This window comes from Osmerus eperlanus, chromosome 2 (assembly GCF_963692335.1).
Source record: "Osmerus eperlanus chromosome 2, fOsmEpe2.1, whole genome shotgun sequence".
NCBI lineage: Eukaryota > Metazoa > Chordata > Actinopteri > Osmeriformes > Osmeridae > Osmerus > Osmerus eperlanus.
Window position 1 is genome coordinate 47,831 of NC_085019.1, and position 19,414 is coordinate 67,244.

The 19,414-nt window shown below is 41.5% G+C and overlaps 1 protein-coding gene across 2 annotated transcripts; it reads left to right on the top strand.

The window, feature by feature from the left end:
- The first annotated feature begins 3,186 nt into the window (after positions 1-3,186).
- kctd13 (potassium channel tetramerization domain containing 13) lies at positions 3,187-14,222 on the top strand. Of its 2 annotated transcripts, none has more exons than XM_062484388.1 (7): positions 3,187-3,361; positions 9,696-9,969; positions 10,076-10,245; positions 10,479-10,568; positions 10,756-10,808; positions 11,907-12,102; positions 13,118-14,222. In XM_062484388.1, the coding sequence occupies exons 2-7, from the start codon at positions 9,720-9,722 to the stop codon at positions 13,385-13,387; spliced, it is 1,029 nt and encodes a 342-aa protein (XP_062340372.1). In that variant the 5' UTR covers positions 3,187-3,361; positions 9,696-9,719; the 3' UTR covers positions 13,388-14,222. The 2 variants fall into 2 exon arrangements, with proteins under 2 accessions (XP_062340372.1, XP_062340381.1); XM_062484397.1 differs by having other exon boundaries at positions 9,706-9,969.
- The last annotated feature ends 5,192 nt before the right edge of the window (positions 14,223-19,414 follow it).

Genomic DNA, 19,414 nt, shown 5'->3' on the forward strand with positions numbered 1-19,414 from the left:
TGTGTCCTGATTCATGCAAACAAATCATGAATTTATAACATTTACAATTGTTTTTGAAAAACATCAGAAAGTTAACTGCCAGTAGAACAGAGCCCTGCCTAAAGTTGCAGAATTCCGCGAATTTTCTGCCTTGGAAACTTTTCATGGGAATTTGGGGGAATTAACCCTAACAAAATTAGATCTGGATGACAATTTAAAAACATTTCTAGGTCTTTAGATTGAGAGCATTTGAAACTAGAGAGGGTACAATTTCTGGGGAAATTGTAGGGTGTGCTTGCTTGCGTCGGTTGCAGGTGGGTCCATCCCATTAAGTTTTTCCCTTCTAGTGATATTTTCAAGCATTTAGCCTAGCTAGGCTACTCATATTGCATAATTCATTAAGAACCCCCTTTGAAACAAGCTATTGTAACAACATTGTCACCGGAAGTATTTCAGATGGAATTGCGATTCCATCTGCTAACTGAAAATATGCCCCCAAAAAACGTAAATAAGCTTGACATTATTTAGGGGAAATGGCTAATTCAAAAGAAGTTCGCTATGAACAAGCTAGCTGTTATTGCAAGCCAAACATCAGTGAGGGGATTGTTTGAAAGCGCCAGAAATTAGAATGTTTCTTTGGACATAAAGTTTAGGCTGTGGCATTGAAGACAGCGACGCACCACACAAGCTTGAGTTTAAATACATTATTTAATGTGACATTACTTACTGTACATACAAGTCTTGATTTGCTTAAATGTACATGTGCTGCTAGTACACCACGGCACGATAATCGCTGTGCAACAGCACATCTATGCACGTTGTATCCATGCGTCGTTGCTAACGTGTGCTGACGTTGTGACGTAGGCTAGCACTGAGTTCCCTTTGTTGACAAAAGGCACTTTTTGCCCCAAAAAAATCATTTCCATCTAAACCGTGCAACGAAACGTAAATAAAAATACAAGCAACTCAATCTCTACCAAAACAAAACTTTTGACATCGACGTTGTCTATGTAGTCCAATTATTGACGAATCCTTTAGGCCGATTTATACTTCTCCGTTTTTACGGAGACGGACACAGGGAACGCCCTCTCCGACGAGGAATTCCCTCTCCGTGCCCTCTCCGAGCCCCTCAGAGAGCTCTACGTGCACCTCCTGATTTTCCTGACTATCCGTCTGTCCGTCCGTCATTTTACGGATACCCCTTGGCTGTGATTGGTCCGTATTAAGAACCGCTTGCGTCAGGGGCGGGGTTGCCGTGATAAACAGGATGAACAGAATCCTTTGACCGCCATTGCTGTACGTTTTTACAATTCATATTTCAGCTAAACAGTACATGTAAATCAGCATCTGAATTAAAATTTGACGAGAAATGGGCAGTGTAGTTGCTGAAAATGTGCGTATTTTATTGATGAAACGGCTAATTTGTACATTTGCTCCGACTTCTCGATAACCTAGGTAAATAAACACTCAACGACGACTTACAAAAAAACGTTGCGCCACCTACTCTTCTGGCGGTGAATTGTTTTCAGCACCCACAGCCTTCGGAGTACTATAAATTCAACCAATCCACTCCGTCCGTCCGTCTGTCCGTAACGGAGTCGGAGAAGTATAATTCGGCCTTTAGGGGGCAAAAAGGCGTGAGCACACCCAATAATAACCTTGACCCTGCCTCCACTTTCTCCATTACTTTCTTTTTCCCTACTTCTCTCTGTTTCTGCATCTGCTTTTTGATGTTACAAAAGAACAACAATCAGTTAACTATAGTCAAAAATGAAAATCAATTCATTTCCATATAATAACCCTGTTAACATGGCCTAGTCTATTGTGTACAGTTGCATTGCTGCATCTGTCAAAGTCTCCACTGGACCCTGTCACCACAGCAGCCTCCATCTCTAACCCTAACGCTAACCACAGCACCATTAGGGATAGGCTAACCCTAACCCTAGCTCTATATATTTGCTAGAAAATTGAAAACAATATGGTTTGGATATTTGAATTTTCTAAATGTCGAAAATGCAGCTGCTTGCACCTGACACCTCTGGTACTGCCGCATCTTCGGGCTGCAGACTCTCCCTAACTTAGCTTGGCTTTTGGCGGTCTAAACATTTGTTCAATATTTTTACATTTTGCAGCATTTGCTTGGAGTGCCCGTTGTTTTTTGTCTCTTGCTTTTACCGCGCCACCCTTTTCTCCTTTTCTTTTCCTTTCCATTTCTTTGCAAAAGAAACTTTAATACAATGCATTGCTTCCACCCACTCCAACGAATTGGCCATACGAAAACAATAGATTTTTGACCAATCGCGATCTGTAAACGGGGGGGAGTCAGGTGGCTGAGCGGTTAGGGAAGCGGGCTTGTAATTAGAAGGTTGCCAGTTCGATTCCCGGCTGTGCCAGGTGACGTTGTGTCCTTGGGCAAGGCACTTCACCCTACTTGCCTCGGGGGGAATGTCCCTGTACTTACTGTAAGTCGCTCTGGATAAGAGTGTCTGCTAAATGACTAAATGTAAATGTAAACCGGATGGACAAGTGCACCGTTCAAGTTTACACCGGGGAATCCCCAACCCCACACCCTTTGGATTTTGGATCGGTTAAACAGTTGCTTGGTATTCAGGCCGTCTTCAAAGTAAGCGTAAACTATTAGGCTATATATTTGTTTGCATAGTGCCATGGCCATAGCGGCCGTTAGTTTGACCGGCCGTTCGGGAAATTTCCCGATTCTCCCGATGGCCAGTCCGACACTGTGGACAGGGCATGCAAGGAATTGCAACTTCACTGAATTCATACAGGTGTGTTTTCACCTAAATGAAAAATACAATGCAAAATACAATGTAGCCTATATATGCATTTATATAGCCTATATTATGTGTGTCACTGAAATATGTGTGTGTCACTGACATCTTACTCACTGACTGCATCACGGCCACTGAGCCTTATCTATAATACTAGGAATTTGTGTGTGTTCATCATGGGCACTGTGCACTGGTATGGCCGTGTGCACTTATGCACCTTTTCGGTCGGTTATTTAATTTCTATTGACTTGAGAAATGTGACGTTCTAAGCAGGTATAGGGTGCAAGGGTGGGTGACAACAACGATAGGGATGTTTTTTCTTTAAGGGACTGAGACATTTTAAGCTACGATATCTTGTTGTAATGCCACTGTCTGACCTATACTCCAGAGCAAAAGGTGGCGGTAATGCACCAATAAACTGGATGCAGTAAAACAAGAAGTAGACATTCAGTTACATGCACAGTCAACAACGACAGCTTGCAGTTTGCTTTGTACTGTGTATTATAGCTAGTTAGTTAACCTAAGCTTCTCAACATTTACATTCAAACGTAGCCACTGCAGGACACTTGCAGCGACTTTGCTGGCCTGGTTTGGTGAGTATCTAGTCTAACGTTAATTTACACATAGGCCAGCTAGTAGGCTACGTGAGTAGCAGTATGTAGCAGGCACTTTAGCTAGCTAAAAATATGGCAACTACTGGAGATAACTTCTTACCAAGTCTACCTATGCATTGAGAATGGATCACCTTTGGGCTCCCAGGAACCCTTCGCCATAACTGTGGTAGACTTGGACCGGGTTGAACCGTGCATGATACCGGAGCGGCAGGATTCTAAAATCACTGATTTGATCAGCGTTTACACGTCGATTGTTTGTCAGTGTAACAGGAAGAAGACGATGCGCAATGGACAATTTACCGCTATGGCAACTTAAATTAAGAAAGTGAATACATGTGAAAATAATTCAAATTTAAGAATGAATATAGGCCAAGCAAATTGACTTGAGGTACGTTTTTTTTTCATACCAACGATTAGCTAGCTAGACATACCTAGCTTCAAATTACTAAATGTAATGTAGTTAGTGATATGAAACCAATCACAAATTTGCAATAGCATGCGACCACATTACGTACGCACAGGCAATGTTAGTGAACTGACCGAAAGAGCGAGCCGTTGTTGCTATAGTGTCAAAAAAGCAAACAAGCTAGCCTAACACCTAGCCGAATTGTTCTGCAGATAGATTGTATTGTACGTTGTACATTAAATCGTACAAAGTAATTTTGAGCTAAACTGTGTACTGTATATTTCATCCAGTATGTAGAGCTATCACTAAGCGCGTTGTTGGTTTTACCCATGGCGGAGCTAACCCTTACCTACGAGGACGCTGTTACTGACACAATTGATCGCTAGATGGCGCATACTGCAACCTGTATGTTAGAGTTTACAGAGCTTTGAGTCCAGATAAATGACTGTAAAAAGAATGGACATAGTAACAGCAGAGAATGCCTGGTAACAGCCAGACCCCCGCCCCTCGGCTTGAGGCAACGGTCCCGGTGGATGTTGGTGGTATTGCATTTCCGATTTGGTAGCCGACTGGTCGAGTAGCATGTACCTGCAGAGCCGGAGAGCTGTTTCAGGACCGCAGTTCTAGGTCATATTATTGGGTCGATTTTATTCTATTAACTCCAGTCAACATATCCAAAACTCTCCCCCTATATTTGTTGCTGTAGCCAGTTTTGCAAATGGTTGCACACATACATGACGGTTATTTATAGAGATTATTTCCGTTAATTTAAAGCAGATCTTACAATTTTGTAATGAATGTTATTATGTTGATGGCATGACAAACGTAATTATAAACTAATATAATTAGGCTAGTGATATCGTGGCATGTTAAGGCGTCATTATAGATTGTTGTTCTTCTGGAGCAAAGATGAAGATGAATAAATCATGTCTGATAACCACAATATTGTTATGGCAGAGCAGGCTTGCTGTGTCTACTGTATATAAGTCTATGGTAACAGCCCCTCAAAAGTGAAGCCAAAACATCTCAATCGCCACCTGATGGCTGGCTGCAGTACAGGTCATAAGTCCCGCCCCTCCATTTTAGTGGATGGGACATGAGCCAACTAAAAGGTCAAAATGCACGCCTAATAGTGCGTTTACGCTGCGTTCACACTGCAGCGTTTTTTAACGCTCTGCATCGCTTGCCTTCCCACAGTACACCACGCTCGGGGGCGTGTTAGACAAGTTAATACAGAGTTGTAGTTCTCTAAGGTCACTGTTGTAGTCATGGCCAAGCGTGCAGATTTGGGTTCATGTACTCACAATATCGATCAAAATACCACTTTTACACAACATTTATGTAAGTGCAAGATTTTACTAGTGCAAGATTACAGTAGAATACATGTTACGCCACCGGTCACTCAATCAGTCGTTTGTAGGCTGGGCTAGCAGTGGCACAGAACAGTCACGTAATGTGACGAGACTGAATTTAAAAGTAGGCTATAAAAACACACTAGGAACAATGACGACATCGGCAACCATGCACCATGCATTATTAGTTTAATGTAATCTTTAAGTTCAGGCTCGTCACATTAGTAACTTTGTTCTGAACAGAACTGGGTGTGCAGACACATACAAAAAGTTTCTCCTCCATCTTGAAATTGTCAAACCTAGAAATGTTTATCATGACCAACGGTTGCTACGTTACAAGAAACAAGAAACCAATCCGATTGGCCAACGCTCCGTTTTCACGCTCCTCATTTACATAAAGTTGAGAAAATCCAACTTGCAACGCTCCGCTCCGCTCGCCTTCCCACAATGCCCTACGCGAGCGTCAACGCCTGGTTTCATTGAAAATGAATTGGAAGCCGACGCCCCGCGCCGCCCGCTCCGCTGCAGTGTGAACGCAGCGTTACACTGCAGCGACGCAAATCGCTTGCCATCGCTCGCCTTCCCACAGTTCACCACGCGCGGGGGCGTATCAAACAGATTAATGTAGAATTGTAGTTCTCTAAAGTCACTGTTGTAGTTGTCATGGCCAAGTGTGCAGACTTGGGTTTACGTACTCGCAACATCGATCAAAATACAACTTGTATACAAAATACAAAACTGTTTAATAGACATACACGTTGACATGTGTAAAAACGTTTTATTATAGTACTCAAAGTCTCTGCTAATCTGTCGATACGACCAGGGAGTTCCAGCCGGGCTTATAGTAGTAGCCCGGCTGGAACTCCCTGGAACGTAACTTTGTTCGAGAGTACAAAGTACAAAAAAAACACCAGGAGCACCGACAACGTCGGCAAACCTGCGCCTGGCCTCATTCTTTTTATTAATGTCTTTGTACAAATACAGAGACGTATCGTACAGGACTGGATATGCAGCCACACAGGCGATTAGTTTCTCCTCCATCTTAAAAACTGAAAGCTAGACATGTTTACCATGGTTGCTACGTTACGAGAAACAAGAAAACACTGCCATTGGCCATCGCTACCGAAAATCGCTCCTCATTTGCATAAAGTTGAGAATCTCAACTCGATCGCGTCGCTACCCACAATGCACCACGCAAGCGATTCGCCTGGCTCCATTGAAAATGAATGGAAAACATGTTGTCGCTCGCGTCGCTGCAGTGTAAACGCACCATAAGAATTATTTTGCAAAGACGGTGTCTGTCATTTTAGGTTGTTCTTATCACACTAATGTCTGCTCAAGTGCTCATTTTTTGCTCAGTTTGTTTTTAATTAGTTATTTGACAATAAAAAAGGGGTTAGTGTGCTTGTGATTGGAGTGTTGATCAGGACCTCGATACCGCGGCTCCACCACCCGATCACTACTGTGCAGACTTTGCCTACGTTCTGCCATTTATGCTCCAGCCTCTTCTGCTTACTCTCTTACCACTGTCACGCAGCGGGTGTAGCGGTTGTGTACTCATCGTGCGTTGTGTATTGATGGCACCAGTTGTATGTAACAGACGTGGTCTTGCTCCATCAGAGGGTTCACTTGGCCAATGGTTGCTCCGGGAGTCAAACCTGCCACCTCTGGCATCCCAAGCGCGACCACTACCAGCTACGCCAAAGAAAATCTAGCTATTCATTGACGCGGGTGGCCTGTTACATACTTGAGGAGTGAGTTTCACCGATTCACACCGGCAAAACGGGGACCATCAGACAGACCCCCCCCCCCCCCTCAGACAGTTAGCTAGAGCTAGAGACGTTCACTGACAAGCTAGAGACACATTTATTTTGACAGACTGTTACAGAATGTAACAAACTCACACATTACACACATTGTTTCTTTTGTATTATTGTTTTTATTGATTTTATGCAAAGCACCTTGAGCTGCAATTCTTGTATGAAATGTGCTATATAAATTAAGTCTTACCGTAAAACTTCAAATAATAGCCGAGTCCCAAATAGACGCCTGTCTCTTTTAAAACGCCTGGTGTGACAACAGATTTGGGTAAATAAAGGCTGGTCTCAAATAGAGGCCTGGTCTGTTTTTTTTTTTTTTTTTGTGTCGGGTTGTATTTGATCTTTTAAAACCCGTCAGATCGTTTGTTCTATGTTTTGATTTGATTTCACGTGACAGACGCAACCGTTCATAAACGACTCATCACTATGGCAACATAACAAACAGGTTAACGAACTTTCTTTTAGTCTTCAGTTTTTCTTAATTCTCTCAATACCACCATGGAGACAAAAAGAAAAAAGTATGATTTGACATTTAAGCTGACAGTTGTCAAATTTGCCGAACAAAATTCTGGAGAAGCAGCGGCAAGACATTTCTCGATTGATCCTAAGAGAGTGCGAGAATGGCGTAAACATAAAGCAGAACTGCAACGTCTGTCCAAGGAAGACGACAAAAGGGCCAGACTGCGAGGTGGAGGGAGGAAGAAGGTCAGTGAAGAGCTGGAGGTGAGCGTGTGTGAGTGGATCCACAGCATGCGGGCAAAGCATCTCAGAGTCTCACGTAAAATGATCAGGGCCAAGGCAAAAGAAGTGTATGCAACAGTGAGTGATGGCAGGGATGAGGAGAGATTTACTGCGAGCGCTGGCTGGCTGGACAAATTCCTGAAGCGCAACGACTTTTCAGTCAGAAGACGCACAACTGTAGCCCAGAAAGACGCCAAGCACTTCACTGAGAAACTGGTGAATTTTGTAACATATACAACGCGGATTATTAAGTCAAAGAAAATACAGCCGAAAAACATTATAGCCATGGACGAAACAGCGGTGTGGTTTGATATGGTGGGCTCTACAACGGTGGATGCAAGAGGTGCGCGCAGTGTCCCACTGAAAACCACAGGTCATGAGAAGAGCCACTTAACTGTGGTGTTGGCTGCGAAAGCAGACGGGACCAAAATGAAACCGTACGTTGTCTTCAAAGGGGGGATCAAGGAGGTGAAAGCAATGCAAAATATCAGTGGGGTGGTGGTGGCCACGTCCAAAAATGGATGGATGAACGAGGAGCTGACTGCAGACTGGCTTCAGAGAGTGGTGGGAAAGCTTAACTTTGCCCCTCGTCTCCTAGCCTGGGATTCATATCGCTGTCATATCAGCGCAGCGACCAAAGCTGAGCTCAAAAGGGGCTACAACATAACCACGGCTGTGATACCCGGTGGCTGTACAAAGTACATACAGGCCCCTGACGTCGTATGGAACCAACCGTTCAAAGCCAGCCTGCACGAGTCCTATGACAACTGGATGGCAGGGGATGTGGACAAGGAGTACACCGCTGGAGGAAATATGAGGGCCCCAGCTCGCCGCTTGTTGGTGTCCTGGGTACTTCAAGCGTTGGAAAAGCTAGATACGGAGCGACTGAAAAATTCCTTTAAGGTATGCTTGTGCGCAGCACGCGCTGTGTGTGTGTGTGTGTGAGGGAGAAAGAGGAGATAATGTATTTCATTAACTTCGGGATGTTATCCTTAGGTATGTGGCCTGACAGTAGCTTCTGATGGAAGCGAGGATCACCTTATCCATTGTTTCAAAGAGGGAGAACCGTGCGCATCTGGGCGGGAGCTGTTACTGCAAGCAAGGCAGGCAGAGTTAGCGGAGGCTGGAGAGGGAGGAGTGGAGGAGAGCGACGTGGAGGAGGAATTTGCCAATGAACTTGTCATTGAGGATCGTGGGGATGATGATAGTGATGAATAGAGTAATTTTCTATCAAATGATTGCAGTTGTTTTACAGGGTAGCGTTCTTTCTTGTTGATGTGTTTCGGGCAACAAGTTCATATATGATGGATTTTAGCGGTAGATATTGTTCTGCCCATTGCTGTCACATCATTTCTTTTTTATGCTGCCAATACCGGTAATCTAAGACATTTCTTACATTAAATGATTTTTAAACATACCGGTATTCGTTTAGCAGTAATTTATATTGTTCTGCTTATTGCTGTCACATCGTTTCGTTTTTTGTGTTTTTTTTATGCTGCCAATAGCCAAAGACAATTCTTACATTAAATGATTTGTTAAACACATTCGAATTAATTATAAATATTAATTAAATACGAATAATACGAATAAAAAATAAATAATATAATGTGGTAACCTCCTATTGTCAATTAAAGGCCTGTCTCTTATAGACGCCTGTCTCAAATACAAGCCGGTGCATTTCGGCGATTTGGGTAAATAGAAGCCCGGGCTATTATTTGAAGTTTTACGGTACTTACTTACTTACTTGTCGAGATATTAAAATGTCATTCTGGGCTACACTCAAAAGGTTGGAGGCTGCAGCCCCTGAAAAATGGTTGGCGACACCCCTGCTCAGAACTAGGTCATCAAATTCTGTGATGGTACTGCTATTTTTGGCATATTATACAGGGATAGCAATCAATCAGTTTATTACTCTAAAATAAAAGAAACTGTTAAACCCTGTTGACATGTTATGTTAAGATGGTCTCCTATCTGTGCCTTTGTTTTTCATTCAGGAATCTGTAGCTTCATGAGCTGCTATGTCTGCTGAGGCTTCAGCTCAGAGGATGGCAACTTCCCCAGTCCCTGTTCCTCTGTCTGCCAGCCAGGGCTCTGCCAGCCAGGGCTCTGAGGAGAAGGAGAGTGGTGGAGCACTGGCAAGGAGCAAGTATATCAAGTTGAACGTGGGGGGCTCCCTGCATTATACCACAGTACAAACCCTGAGCAAAGAGGAAAGCTTGCTGAGGAGCATGTGTGATGGAGGAACCGACGTCGCTATAGACTCAGAAGGTATGTGACACTTCCTGCTACCAGAGCTCACACTTTGGGATTAGAAGAAACAGTGCTGATTGTTGAAAGTTGCAAGAAAGAAACATTTCATATGGTTTTATTCTAGGCTGGATAGTGTTGGATAGGTGTGGGCGCCATTTTGGATTGGTCTTGAACTTCTTACGGGATGGCTCAGTGCCTCTCCCTGAAGCCCACAGAGAGCTGGAGGAAGTTTTGAAAGAGGCTCAGTACTACAGGGTCCAGGGGCTGGTCCAACACTGCCTCGCTACCATGCAGGTACTGTCTCGCCTCATCTGTTTAATTTTGCAGTGGAATTGGGTGTTCTTTATCCATACCCTTATAATAATCAGAACCCATGTATTGAATAAAATGCTGTTTATGTAACAATTCCTAAAATCTATATATACCTCAATCTACTTCTAAAGATTTGTCTGTGTTTTTTGTCATATCAGTCCTATTTATTTTTTCATTGATATATTGATGGAGAATGTGGCTCTGGTGTCCCTCAGATGCGAAATGACATCTATGAGGGGGTGTGCCGCATTCCTATGATCACCTCAGCCACAGAAGAACAAAGGATGATTGCCACCTGTAGGAAGGTGAGAGAAACGAATGGGAATATCGAATGCCAAAGGAGAGCTTCAAGAGAAAAAGGTTCAGGGCAATACAGGGTGTTAAGACAACAATAAATCTTACATGTGCAAATGAAATATTATCCAGTAGTGAATTATATTTGAGCAGTAAATATAAATGAATTCATATTTTAATGTTTTCTGTCTTCTGCAGCCTGTAGTTAAGCTTCAAAACAACAGAGGAAACAACAAGTACTCGTATACCAGGTAATGTTACCCTTCAAAATGGTTCTCAGAAAAAGACATACCCTCACCTAAATACCAAGCACAGAAGTGTTAACTTCATACAAGTAGTAGTGATAATAATAAATGTTTGTGGTGAGTTATGTTTTGTGAAAAGCCTCAAAAGAAAGGAAATTCAAATGACAACCAGAACCTACTCCACTTTTTCTAGGTTTATTCACTCCAGGCTTTTTCTTCTAGATATCTTTCAATATACGAGTTACCAAAAACAAAACAGTTCATTGGGTAGAATCACAGAAGCTCCTCGTGGATGAATAAATTGTAATTCCCCCTGGGATGTTAAGTCATCTTTAATTATATGAAATCGAAAATTTGTGAAAATGAATCAATTTACTGTACTGAATTATCAAATGATCTGGAGTCGTGCGCAAGCTAGCCAGATGTTGTAGAATATTTTAATGGTTGTCTAGCCAAAAGGTTTCCCTAAGCCCGAGAATCAGCTTTATTCAACAAGTTACACAAACAAGGAATGTACTGTGGCAGGAAGGTTCATACGATAAACATATAAGAATCTTAAATATTAAAAAGTAGAAAATGTACAACTGTCTAAATAATTCTAAACACTACTATACAATGTAAAATATAAAATAAGATAAGAAATAAGTGCAATATGACTGGTGATTTTGTGCAATAAAGTGTGTATATTAGGCTTTGCGATTGGTTGTGATATGTTGGAGAAATTTGCAGTAGTGTGTTCAGATTTTGAATGGAGGTGCCAACCAAATCATTTTCATCCAAGGAGTCCTTCAGATACTCTAATAATAATCTAGTAATATTTAAAAAGCATTATCCAGTCACTTTTACTAATGAAGGCCAGAGTATTCACAGTCACTGAACTTTAACAGTAAATAATACAAAAAACTGCTTTGACAGTACTGGATCATTTGTCATTGGTTTTCTTGGTGTCAGATACATTTATAATTATGAGTAATGATTGGTTTGAGCCGTATATTACTGACGCCTTTCACAAGATTTTCATGTAATTATTGAAAATGTTGGCACACACATTAGTTATTATTAATTGTTATGGACTGACAAACCTAATTTTTTCCTTTTCATTAGTAACTCTGATGACAACCTACTCAAGAACATTGAGCTGTTTGATAAGCTGGGTCTACGCTTCAACGGCCGTGTTCTGTTTGTCAAAGATGTGCTTGGTGATGAGATCTGTTGTTGGTCCTTTTATGGCGAAGGCCGCAAGATTGCTGAGGTCTGCTGTACCTCCATTGTCTATGCAACTGAGAAGAAACAGACCAAAGTGAGTGCCTCGAAAGAAGTTAGAGTACCGTGATGATGTATAATCTGGCGACGGTGTGGTATACAGTTTTTGCAAAGTAAACATACGCACATGGGCAACATGGCATGCCAATAATGCTAGCCCACATGCGATCAAATCAAATTGTATTTTTATACCTGCAATGTCACACAGGGCTTCCCGTGCCCATTGAACTGCACCTAAACCCCTCAAAGAAGACAAGGAAAAACTCCCAGGAAAAAAAATACTAACCTCAGATAGACATCTGGTGATAGAGAGGTGCAGACAATAGGCTGAATACAATTAGAAAAGTATGAGTAGTCAAACATGGATATCCTTATGTTTAACCTGCTACTGATATCCAGGCAAAGGCTAATTTCTTGTTCAGGAAGTTTCCTAAATTAGGTCATCTTAGATTTTAGAAAATATATTTTTTCTGTATTATTGAGGGTGAAGAAAATCTATATTGACATATGGTGAATAATTTTAACCCCAAATTAACAGAATTATAACTATGAGTAACTCCCAGGAGCATACCGTCTTGTGCCTCATGAATCATTTATGTAGTCTGTAAGCCTCTATGTAGTCTGAAAGAAATAGGGCGCTATGTCAATGAAAATGGTCATAGTAACATTTATTCTTGTCCATGTCAGTTCATCATTTAATCTGAGTTGATGACTACTTTCAATGAATAGTTAATGTAGCTGATGTAAATTGGTTAAACTCACTCAAGTATAAGTACAGAATCAGGATGAATGAGAGGTCGGAGACCAGCTGTGTGGAGGGTTAGGGCTAACCCTAACCCTTAATCACTGGGTTAGGGTTCCCTTCATCACTGCTGTCTCAATCATCTCTGGCGAGTGTCCGCCTTTGAATCTGGATATGTGAGGGTCTAGCAGTTTGCTCCTGGTTAGAAAGGAAGGTGGCTTATTGTTGTTAAATATATGTATAATATTCTTGTAAATTAAAAAAATCTGTTCAGTGCTTGGACCTGATCATACTTTTTCATACCTGATAGGTGGAGTTTCCAGAAGCACGTATTTTTGAAGAAACTCTCAATATTCTTATCTATGAGAATGGACGCTCTGGTCCCGGTGGAGTGGGTCTTTTGGAGTCTGGTGGCTCGGGTTCCTCTCCCAGGGCTGGTCAGCTGGAGGAAGAGGGGGCAGGAGGGGACAGGGGGGCCGGCATGGCAGGAGGGGACAGAAGGGTGAGACGGATCCACGTGAGGAGGCACATTATGCATGATGAGAGGGGCCATGGTCAACAGACTGTCTACAAGGACTGAAAGAGAAGTCTTTATTCCTGGGGAAATGGAGAGGGATATTAAAAGATGAAGATGCACTACTAGGAGGTAACATTGGGAATCACTGCACATATGATAAATAGAATCCTTTATAGACTGGAAAACACCTAACTTGAAGTTCTCTTGATTTCAAACTTTGGAGAGGAACCTTTGATGTTGGCACAATGCGCTAATAATGATGCCCAAGTACCGTCAACTGGTTTGATATTCCCTGCTTATTGAATGAATGATATGTCATACCAAAATAACATGTACTCACATCATTTCAACAGTTATTGTTAGTGTCATGAACACAAAATAGAGGAGTTCAGTCATAATTTGGTACTTAAACATTGCACAAGTAGTAATTGGGGAGTCTTGGGGATTTCTGGGGAAGGATATGTAAATAGAAACTACACCCACTATTTGCTTTCATATTTTTTTTTATTACATTTGTCATCATTAAGTTATAAAAAATATGGTTAATTTATTATATTTATTATTTTATTATTGTGAATGTATTATGTAAGATCATCTTGTAGGGATTTTGTAGTAGAAGGTTTAGGCAGCTGATTTACAGTTGAATGACAATTTAACTGTAAACATGTAATTTCTGAAATATAATGGATTTTTGTTCATTTGCATTTCAAATTCCAGTTCTGAAACTGAAAGTACCATACCAATGCCATATAATGGGGAGTTTTATTTTTTTGTTTTTACAGATGTGCAAGCCATAATTTCTCAACATTATGTAATTTGTTTGTCCAATGTTAAACTTAGTCTTGTTAAATGTCATTGTCATCATTCATTTGTCATTGTATATAGTTTTATATTTGGATCCTTGAAATAAGTGATTTTTCTCTAACTGTGACAAGTTCCCACATTAAATGTGAGTGACTAACATCTAAATGTGGTATGGATGGAATATTTGTTTTATTTTTTAATATTAGATTATTTGCATCCTATATGATGTTTTCAGTCTGTTAAACTAAACTGATCTAGCACTTCTTGGGGTACAAGTTTCTTAATTCGGGAAGCATTCACTGTGAGCAGTTACAAAAGTAAACAGTATTAGATGACATGATGATGTAAACAATACCTTCTTCCACAGATTTCAGATGTGAATTGCAAAGGTATCACGCAATTTTAAAAGTATCCTTTTTCAACCGTATAGCCTAATTCAAGATCTCTCACAAATGTATTCAAAATATAATATTTTATCTAATTTGCATAGGTAACCCCTAGTAACACCTCTTCTAATTGTATGTGCCAATGACAATTAATCTTTGGATCTAATTCTAAGGTTAATGGCACTGGAATAGTATGGAATGCTTAGTTGATAAATGACAGCAAATCATCAAGTGTGTGTGGGTGCAAATCAGCATCAAACGATCATAGCCCGGCTACTAAGGAGTATGTTAGAGTTTAACTATGTACACAACAGAACTTCTTTCATTTAATGCTGTATTATGAAAGTAATAACCAAAGTATAATTTAAAGGGGTGATTGACTGGGTTTTTGGGGTATTTCACACTGTTCCTTAAGGTCTCCAAATAGGGTATGTAACATTGGTTGGGCTGAAAATGGCCCAGGTGCTGTTCTATGCCCCCTGATACATCCTCTGAAATTTTCCCGGGAAAAAACGCTAGGTTTTCTCCTTTTATGGTATTCTCATGAATATATAGATGAGCTGCGCGCTGATTGGTTGGTTTACAACGAGTGAAGCTGTGGAGCAAAGACGCAACACGGCCAACACTCACTGAAACAACGAAGGTAGAGACTTGAAATAAAAATGTACAAATAAATCTATTGTGTCTACACAACACTGTTTTCAACAGATTGTCTAGATATCATTTGAAATGATTACGTTAGTCAGACCCTCCAGGAATTCGCGATGTTGCGATCGCACCAATTCACGCGAATTCAATGATTCCCCGCGAATTCAGCGCGACGTTGCAATTTTAACCAATCACCGCAATTTTCCAGCAACTTTGACCAATCATCGTCGTCTCCCACAACTCTCTCCAGTAGGGGTTAAATCCAGTGTTGCGGCTGAACGCGTTCATTGAACGAAAGTTCATGAACTCGTTGATAATTTTGGTGAACGTGAACTGAACGTACTGTATTACTGCCTGATGAATGATACTGTGAACGCATTCATTCTGGTGTCTGTGAACTCTTTCACTCTTTTTAATTTCGTTCAGTAAGGTGCCATATTTCTAGAGACTTCCAGGCGAAAAACACACCGTTAACAGTCCTGTATCCAGGGTTGCCCAACCAGTCAATTGCTGCGTGTGCTTTCTTCTACTGTCTATGCCTGGCAAGCGTGAGAGCGCCGAGTTGCGTAGAGGCCGAGAGCGGTATTGCAGACAGATGGAGATTTCAATCTTTTTTGGTAAAAAAAAGGGAGATTCCTCCCTTCAATGCATGCGAATGTAAATCCTGGTTGGATAAGGATTAAAAATGGGATATGATGAAAATTGGCATGTTGGTAAGGTTATTTAGGGGACTATTTCTCAATGGTTTTATTCTTTGATGAATGTTTGTTAATTACTTAATTTTCAACCAATAACTCGATTAAAATGACAAAGAGGGAAATTCGCAACTTTTTATCGCAACTTTTACTTGCTCCCGCAATTTCATCGCAACAAACACCTAAAAAACACCGAAACTTTCATCGCAACTTTTTGGAAAAACTCCCGCGAAATCAGGAATTTTAGCCCGCAACTATCACAAAAAAGGCCTGCGATATCCTGGGGGGACTGGTTAGTTGTTTCCACTTCTGTTGTCAAAGCAAACTGGATCGACTTAGGTGGGTAGAACGTTACATCTTAGCAACCAAACTATATCGTGATTCAACTCAGCTTCAGTTAGCTAGATAAAAAATAATCTGCCAAAACTCTGGACAAACATGCATCGTGAATTGTAGATTTACATGTACGGGTTATGTATTCGAATGAAACACAGTCAGGAACAAGAAATAACGTTAGCCCCATTGCCAATAAACTAAATCATCACACATTCTACCAATGGTAGATACAGGCAGGATACGTTAGCATCAGTGTTGGGGTAGTTACTCAGAAAAAGTAACTAGTTACAAGTTACTAGTTACTTCTGAAAATTGTAACTAGATTACCTTACTAGTTACTGCATTTGAAAAGTAACTTCACTACTAGTTACTTTACTTTCCAAAATTTTAAGCAAATGTCCAAATTCATTAACCCTACTCCTGAGAACAAAACCAGCATGTTATAGGAACCATTGTAGTGGTTTAAGAAAAATAAATGTACATTACATTTAGACATTTAGCAGACACTCTTATCCAGAGCGATTTACAGTAAGTACAGGGACATTCCCCCGAGGCAAGTGGGGTGAAGTGCCTTGCCCAAGGACACAACGTCAGTTTGCATGACCGGTAATCGAACTGGCAACCTTCGAATTACTAGCCCGATTCCCTCACCGCTCAGCCACCTGACTCCAATAATGGCACTATTCCCATAAAATAGAAACAGAAATGCACTTAACCCAAAATATAGAAACAGAAAATCCACTTCATCATTGCCTAAATAAACAGAAAATGCACTTTATCCCAAGAAGTTTATAATTTCTCTATTCTTCAAAATAGCGATTGTATCGCATGAGTAAAAGTCTCTTGAATCTTTTGTCCGACAGCCTGTTCCTCCTCAGGGTCAGAAAAATACTGCCCAGGCTGAAAAGCCTTTCGACAGGTGCACTTGATGGTATTTGAGTGTTGTATTGCTTTGCAATATCCTTAATCCTAGGGAACCTGGAGAGAACCTCCCAGTTGGATCCGGGAATTTGTAAGTACTCCATGACTTCTGTTTCTGCTGTGTAGGAAAACTGTGTAGGAAGACTTCAAAATCAAAAAAGTCAGTGTGACTGGAGGTGGTTGGGCTCTGAACTGCTGGTCCAATCTGTGGCTCATTAGGAATCCGGGCACGACACTCAGAAATTAGCAGGCTTTTAACAGCATCTCTTCTCAAATCAAATCAAATGTATTTGTATAGCCCTTTTTACACGCAAGCATGTCACAGAGGGCTTCACATATGCCCATAGAGCTGCCCCTCAACCAACCTAAACCCTCAAGGAAGACAAGGAAAAACTCCCAAAAAACTGTCAACAGGAGAAAAAAAAAAATGGAAGAAACCTTGGGAGGAGCAATTCAGAGAGGGATCCCCTCCTCCAGAGACGGTTGGTGGGAGAGAGGAGCAGAACACAGGCTAAACATAGTCATACAGTGTCGATGGGTTTTAAAACACCAAAATCCATTATTCAACTTTATAGATGTAGGACAGGACCGGGAGACTCGCGACCAGGTCCAGCGTTGGCTGACCGACGACCAGGCAGGTGCTGACAACTCAAACCCCCCACACCACAAGGGATGTGTGTGGGGGGGGGGACAGAGAGAGGAGAACAGGGATTAGAGAATGCCAGGCGCAGCTAACAGTTACAGTCATAATAGAATGAGATCCCCACCGGTCAAGTGTGGACTGGTGCAGCAATTTAACAGAGCAAAAAAGGGGAATTTGATGCAACCCCACACACCAAGACAGCGACAGCCCCCCTCATTTGGAACATGAAATCTGTTCCAGGGGAAGAGAACTCTAAAATAAGTTATACTTAAAGAATAAGGATGGAAACAACCCGTCCCCCGTTGCCTCCAACTAGTAACATACTTACCTTTAACAGTCGTAGAATTGACTAAACAATAACGTTTTTAACCTAATTTTAAACGTCGAAACAGTATCAGACTCCCTAATTGAGACGGGTAGTTTATTCCAGAGAAGAGGCGCTCTATATGAGAACGCCCTACCTCCAGCTGTTTTTTTCTTAATTTTGGGAACCACCAGATAGCCGGCATCTTGAGATCTAAGTGTCTTCTCATCTTTACATTTACATTTAGTCATTTAGCAGACGCTCTTATCCAGAGCGACTTACAGTAAGTACAGGGACATTCCCCCGAGGCAAGTAGGGTGAAGTGCCTTGCCCAAGGACACAACATCAGTTGGCATGACCGGGAATCGAACTGGCAACCTTCGGATTACTATCCCGATTCCCTCACCGCTCAGCCACCTGACTCCCTTTGAGCCAGCGGACCTTGAATTTGGGCATTGTTGCAGCAGCCATGAGAGCATCCTTGCGGTCCAAGACAGATGAAAATCTGCCTTTGATCGCCTGTGATATGAAACATATAGGCTACAGTTCAATAAAGGGAACAGCTTTTTAAATGGGCACAACCCACATACTCAGCTCTGCTGCTCATCCTACAAATGCATGTTCCTAACAAATGTGACACTATTTAAAAGGGAAATAAACAGGCTTTCCAACGCTATAAGATTTATTGCCAAGAAGCGTTGTTACAACAAAGAAATAATCTACCAAACACAAATGTTTACTTTTTGTGCTGAGTTTAAATGCTATACACTGTAGACTATTATGTAAGGGGTATTCATTTTATCATTCAATATGTATTTACCTGTACAATAGCTTCAGGCATGCCAGCTGTCATCTGAGAAAGGCCATCCTTCATCGCAAGCAACTTCAACATCAGAATTTCCAAGGTTGGCAGGGGGGTGCCATAGTAGCAATCATCATCACCTTGTAGTATATCTAATGCAGCAGCAAGAGGTTTTGACACTATACAATATTCCTTCAGGAACTGATACTCTCGCTCAGTGATGCATTTAACACCCAGTCTATAGCAAATGTTATTTAAATCTCTGATTGGGATCTCTATGATGAGGGACAGGGTGTCATGAGTCGATTTCCAGCGTGTAGCAGTGGGCATGATGAGCTTTCTTTTGATCACATCCTCAACCTGGTCTGAAGCCACAGTAGAGCGACTAGGGTTAGGGTTAACCTGTCCAGAGAGCTGTGCACTTGGCGAGAGCACTTCTGTAAACTGCTTTACAGTCATTGTTACTTGTCAGCCATTTCTCAAAGTCATTTTTGGAGATCAGGTTCAGTGTATGCAAAGCACAGCGCAAGTGAGGCGGCAATGAATATGTC

What these genes read in the sequence shown, in the direction of transcription:
- kctd13 (XM_062484388.1), top strand. Translation starts at nt 9,720, where the DNA reads ATGTCTGCTGAGGCTTCAGCTCAGAGGATGGCAACTTCCCCAGTCCCT. An exon ending in AACAAGTACTCGTATACCAG is followed by an intron (nt 10,809 to 11,906) that starts GTAATGTTACCC and finishes CCTTTTCATTAG; the next exon opens with TAACTCTGATGACAACCTAC. An exon ending in CTGAGAAGAAACAGACCAAA is followed by an intron (nt 12,103 to 13,117) that starts GTGAGTGCCTCG and finishes CATACCTGATAG; the next exon opens with GTGGAGTTTCCAGAAGCACG.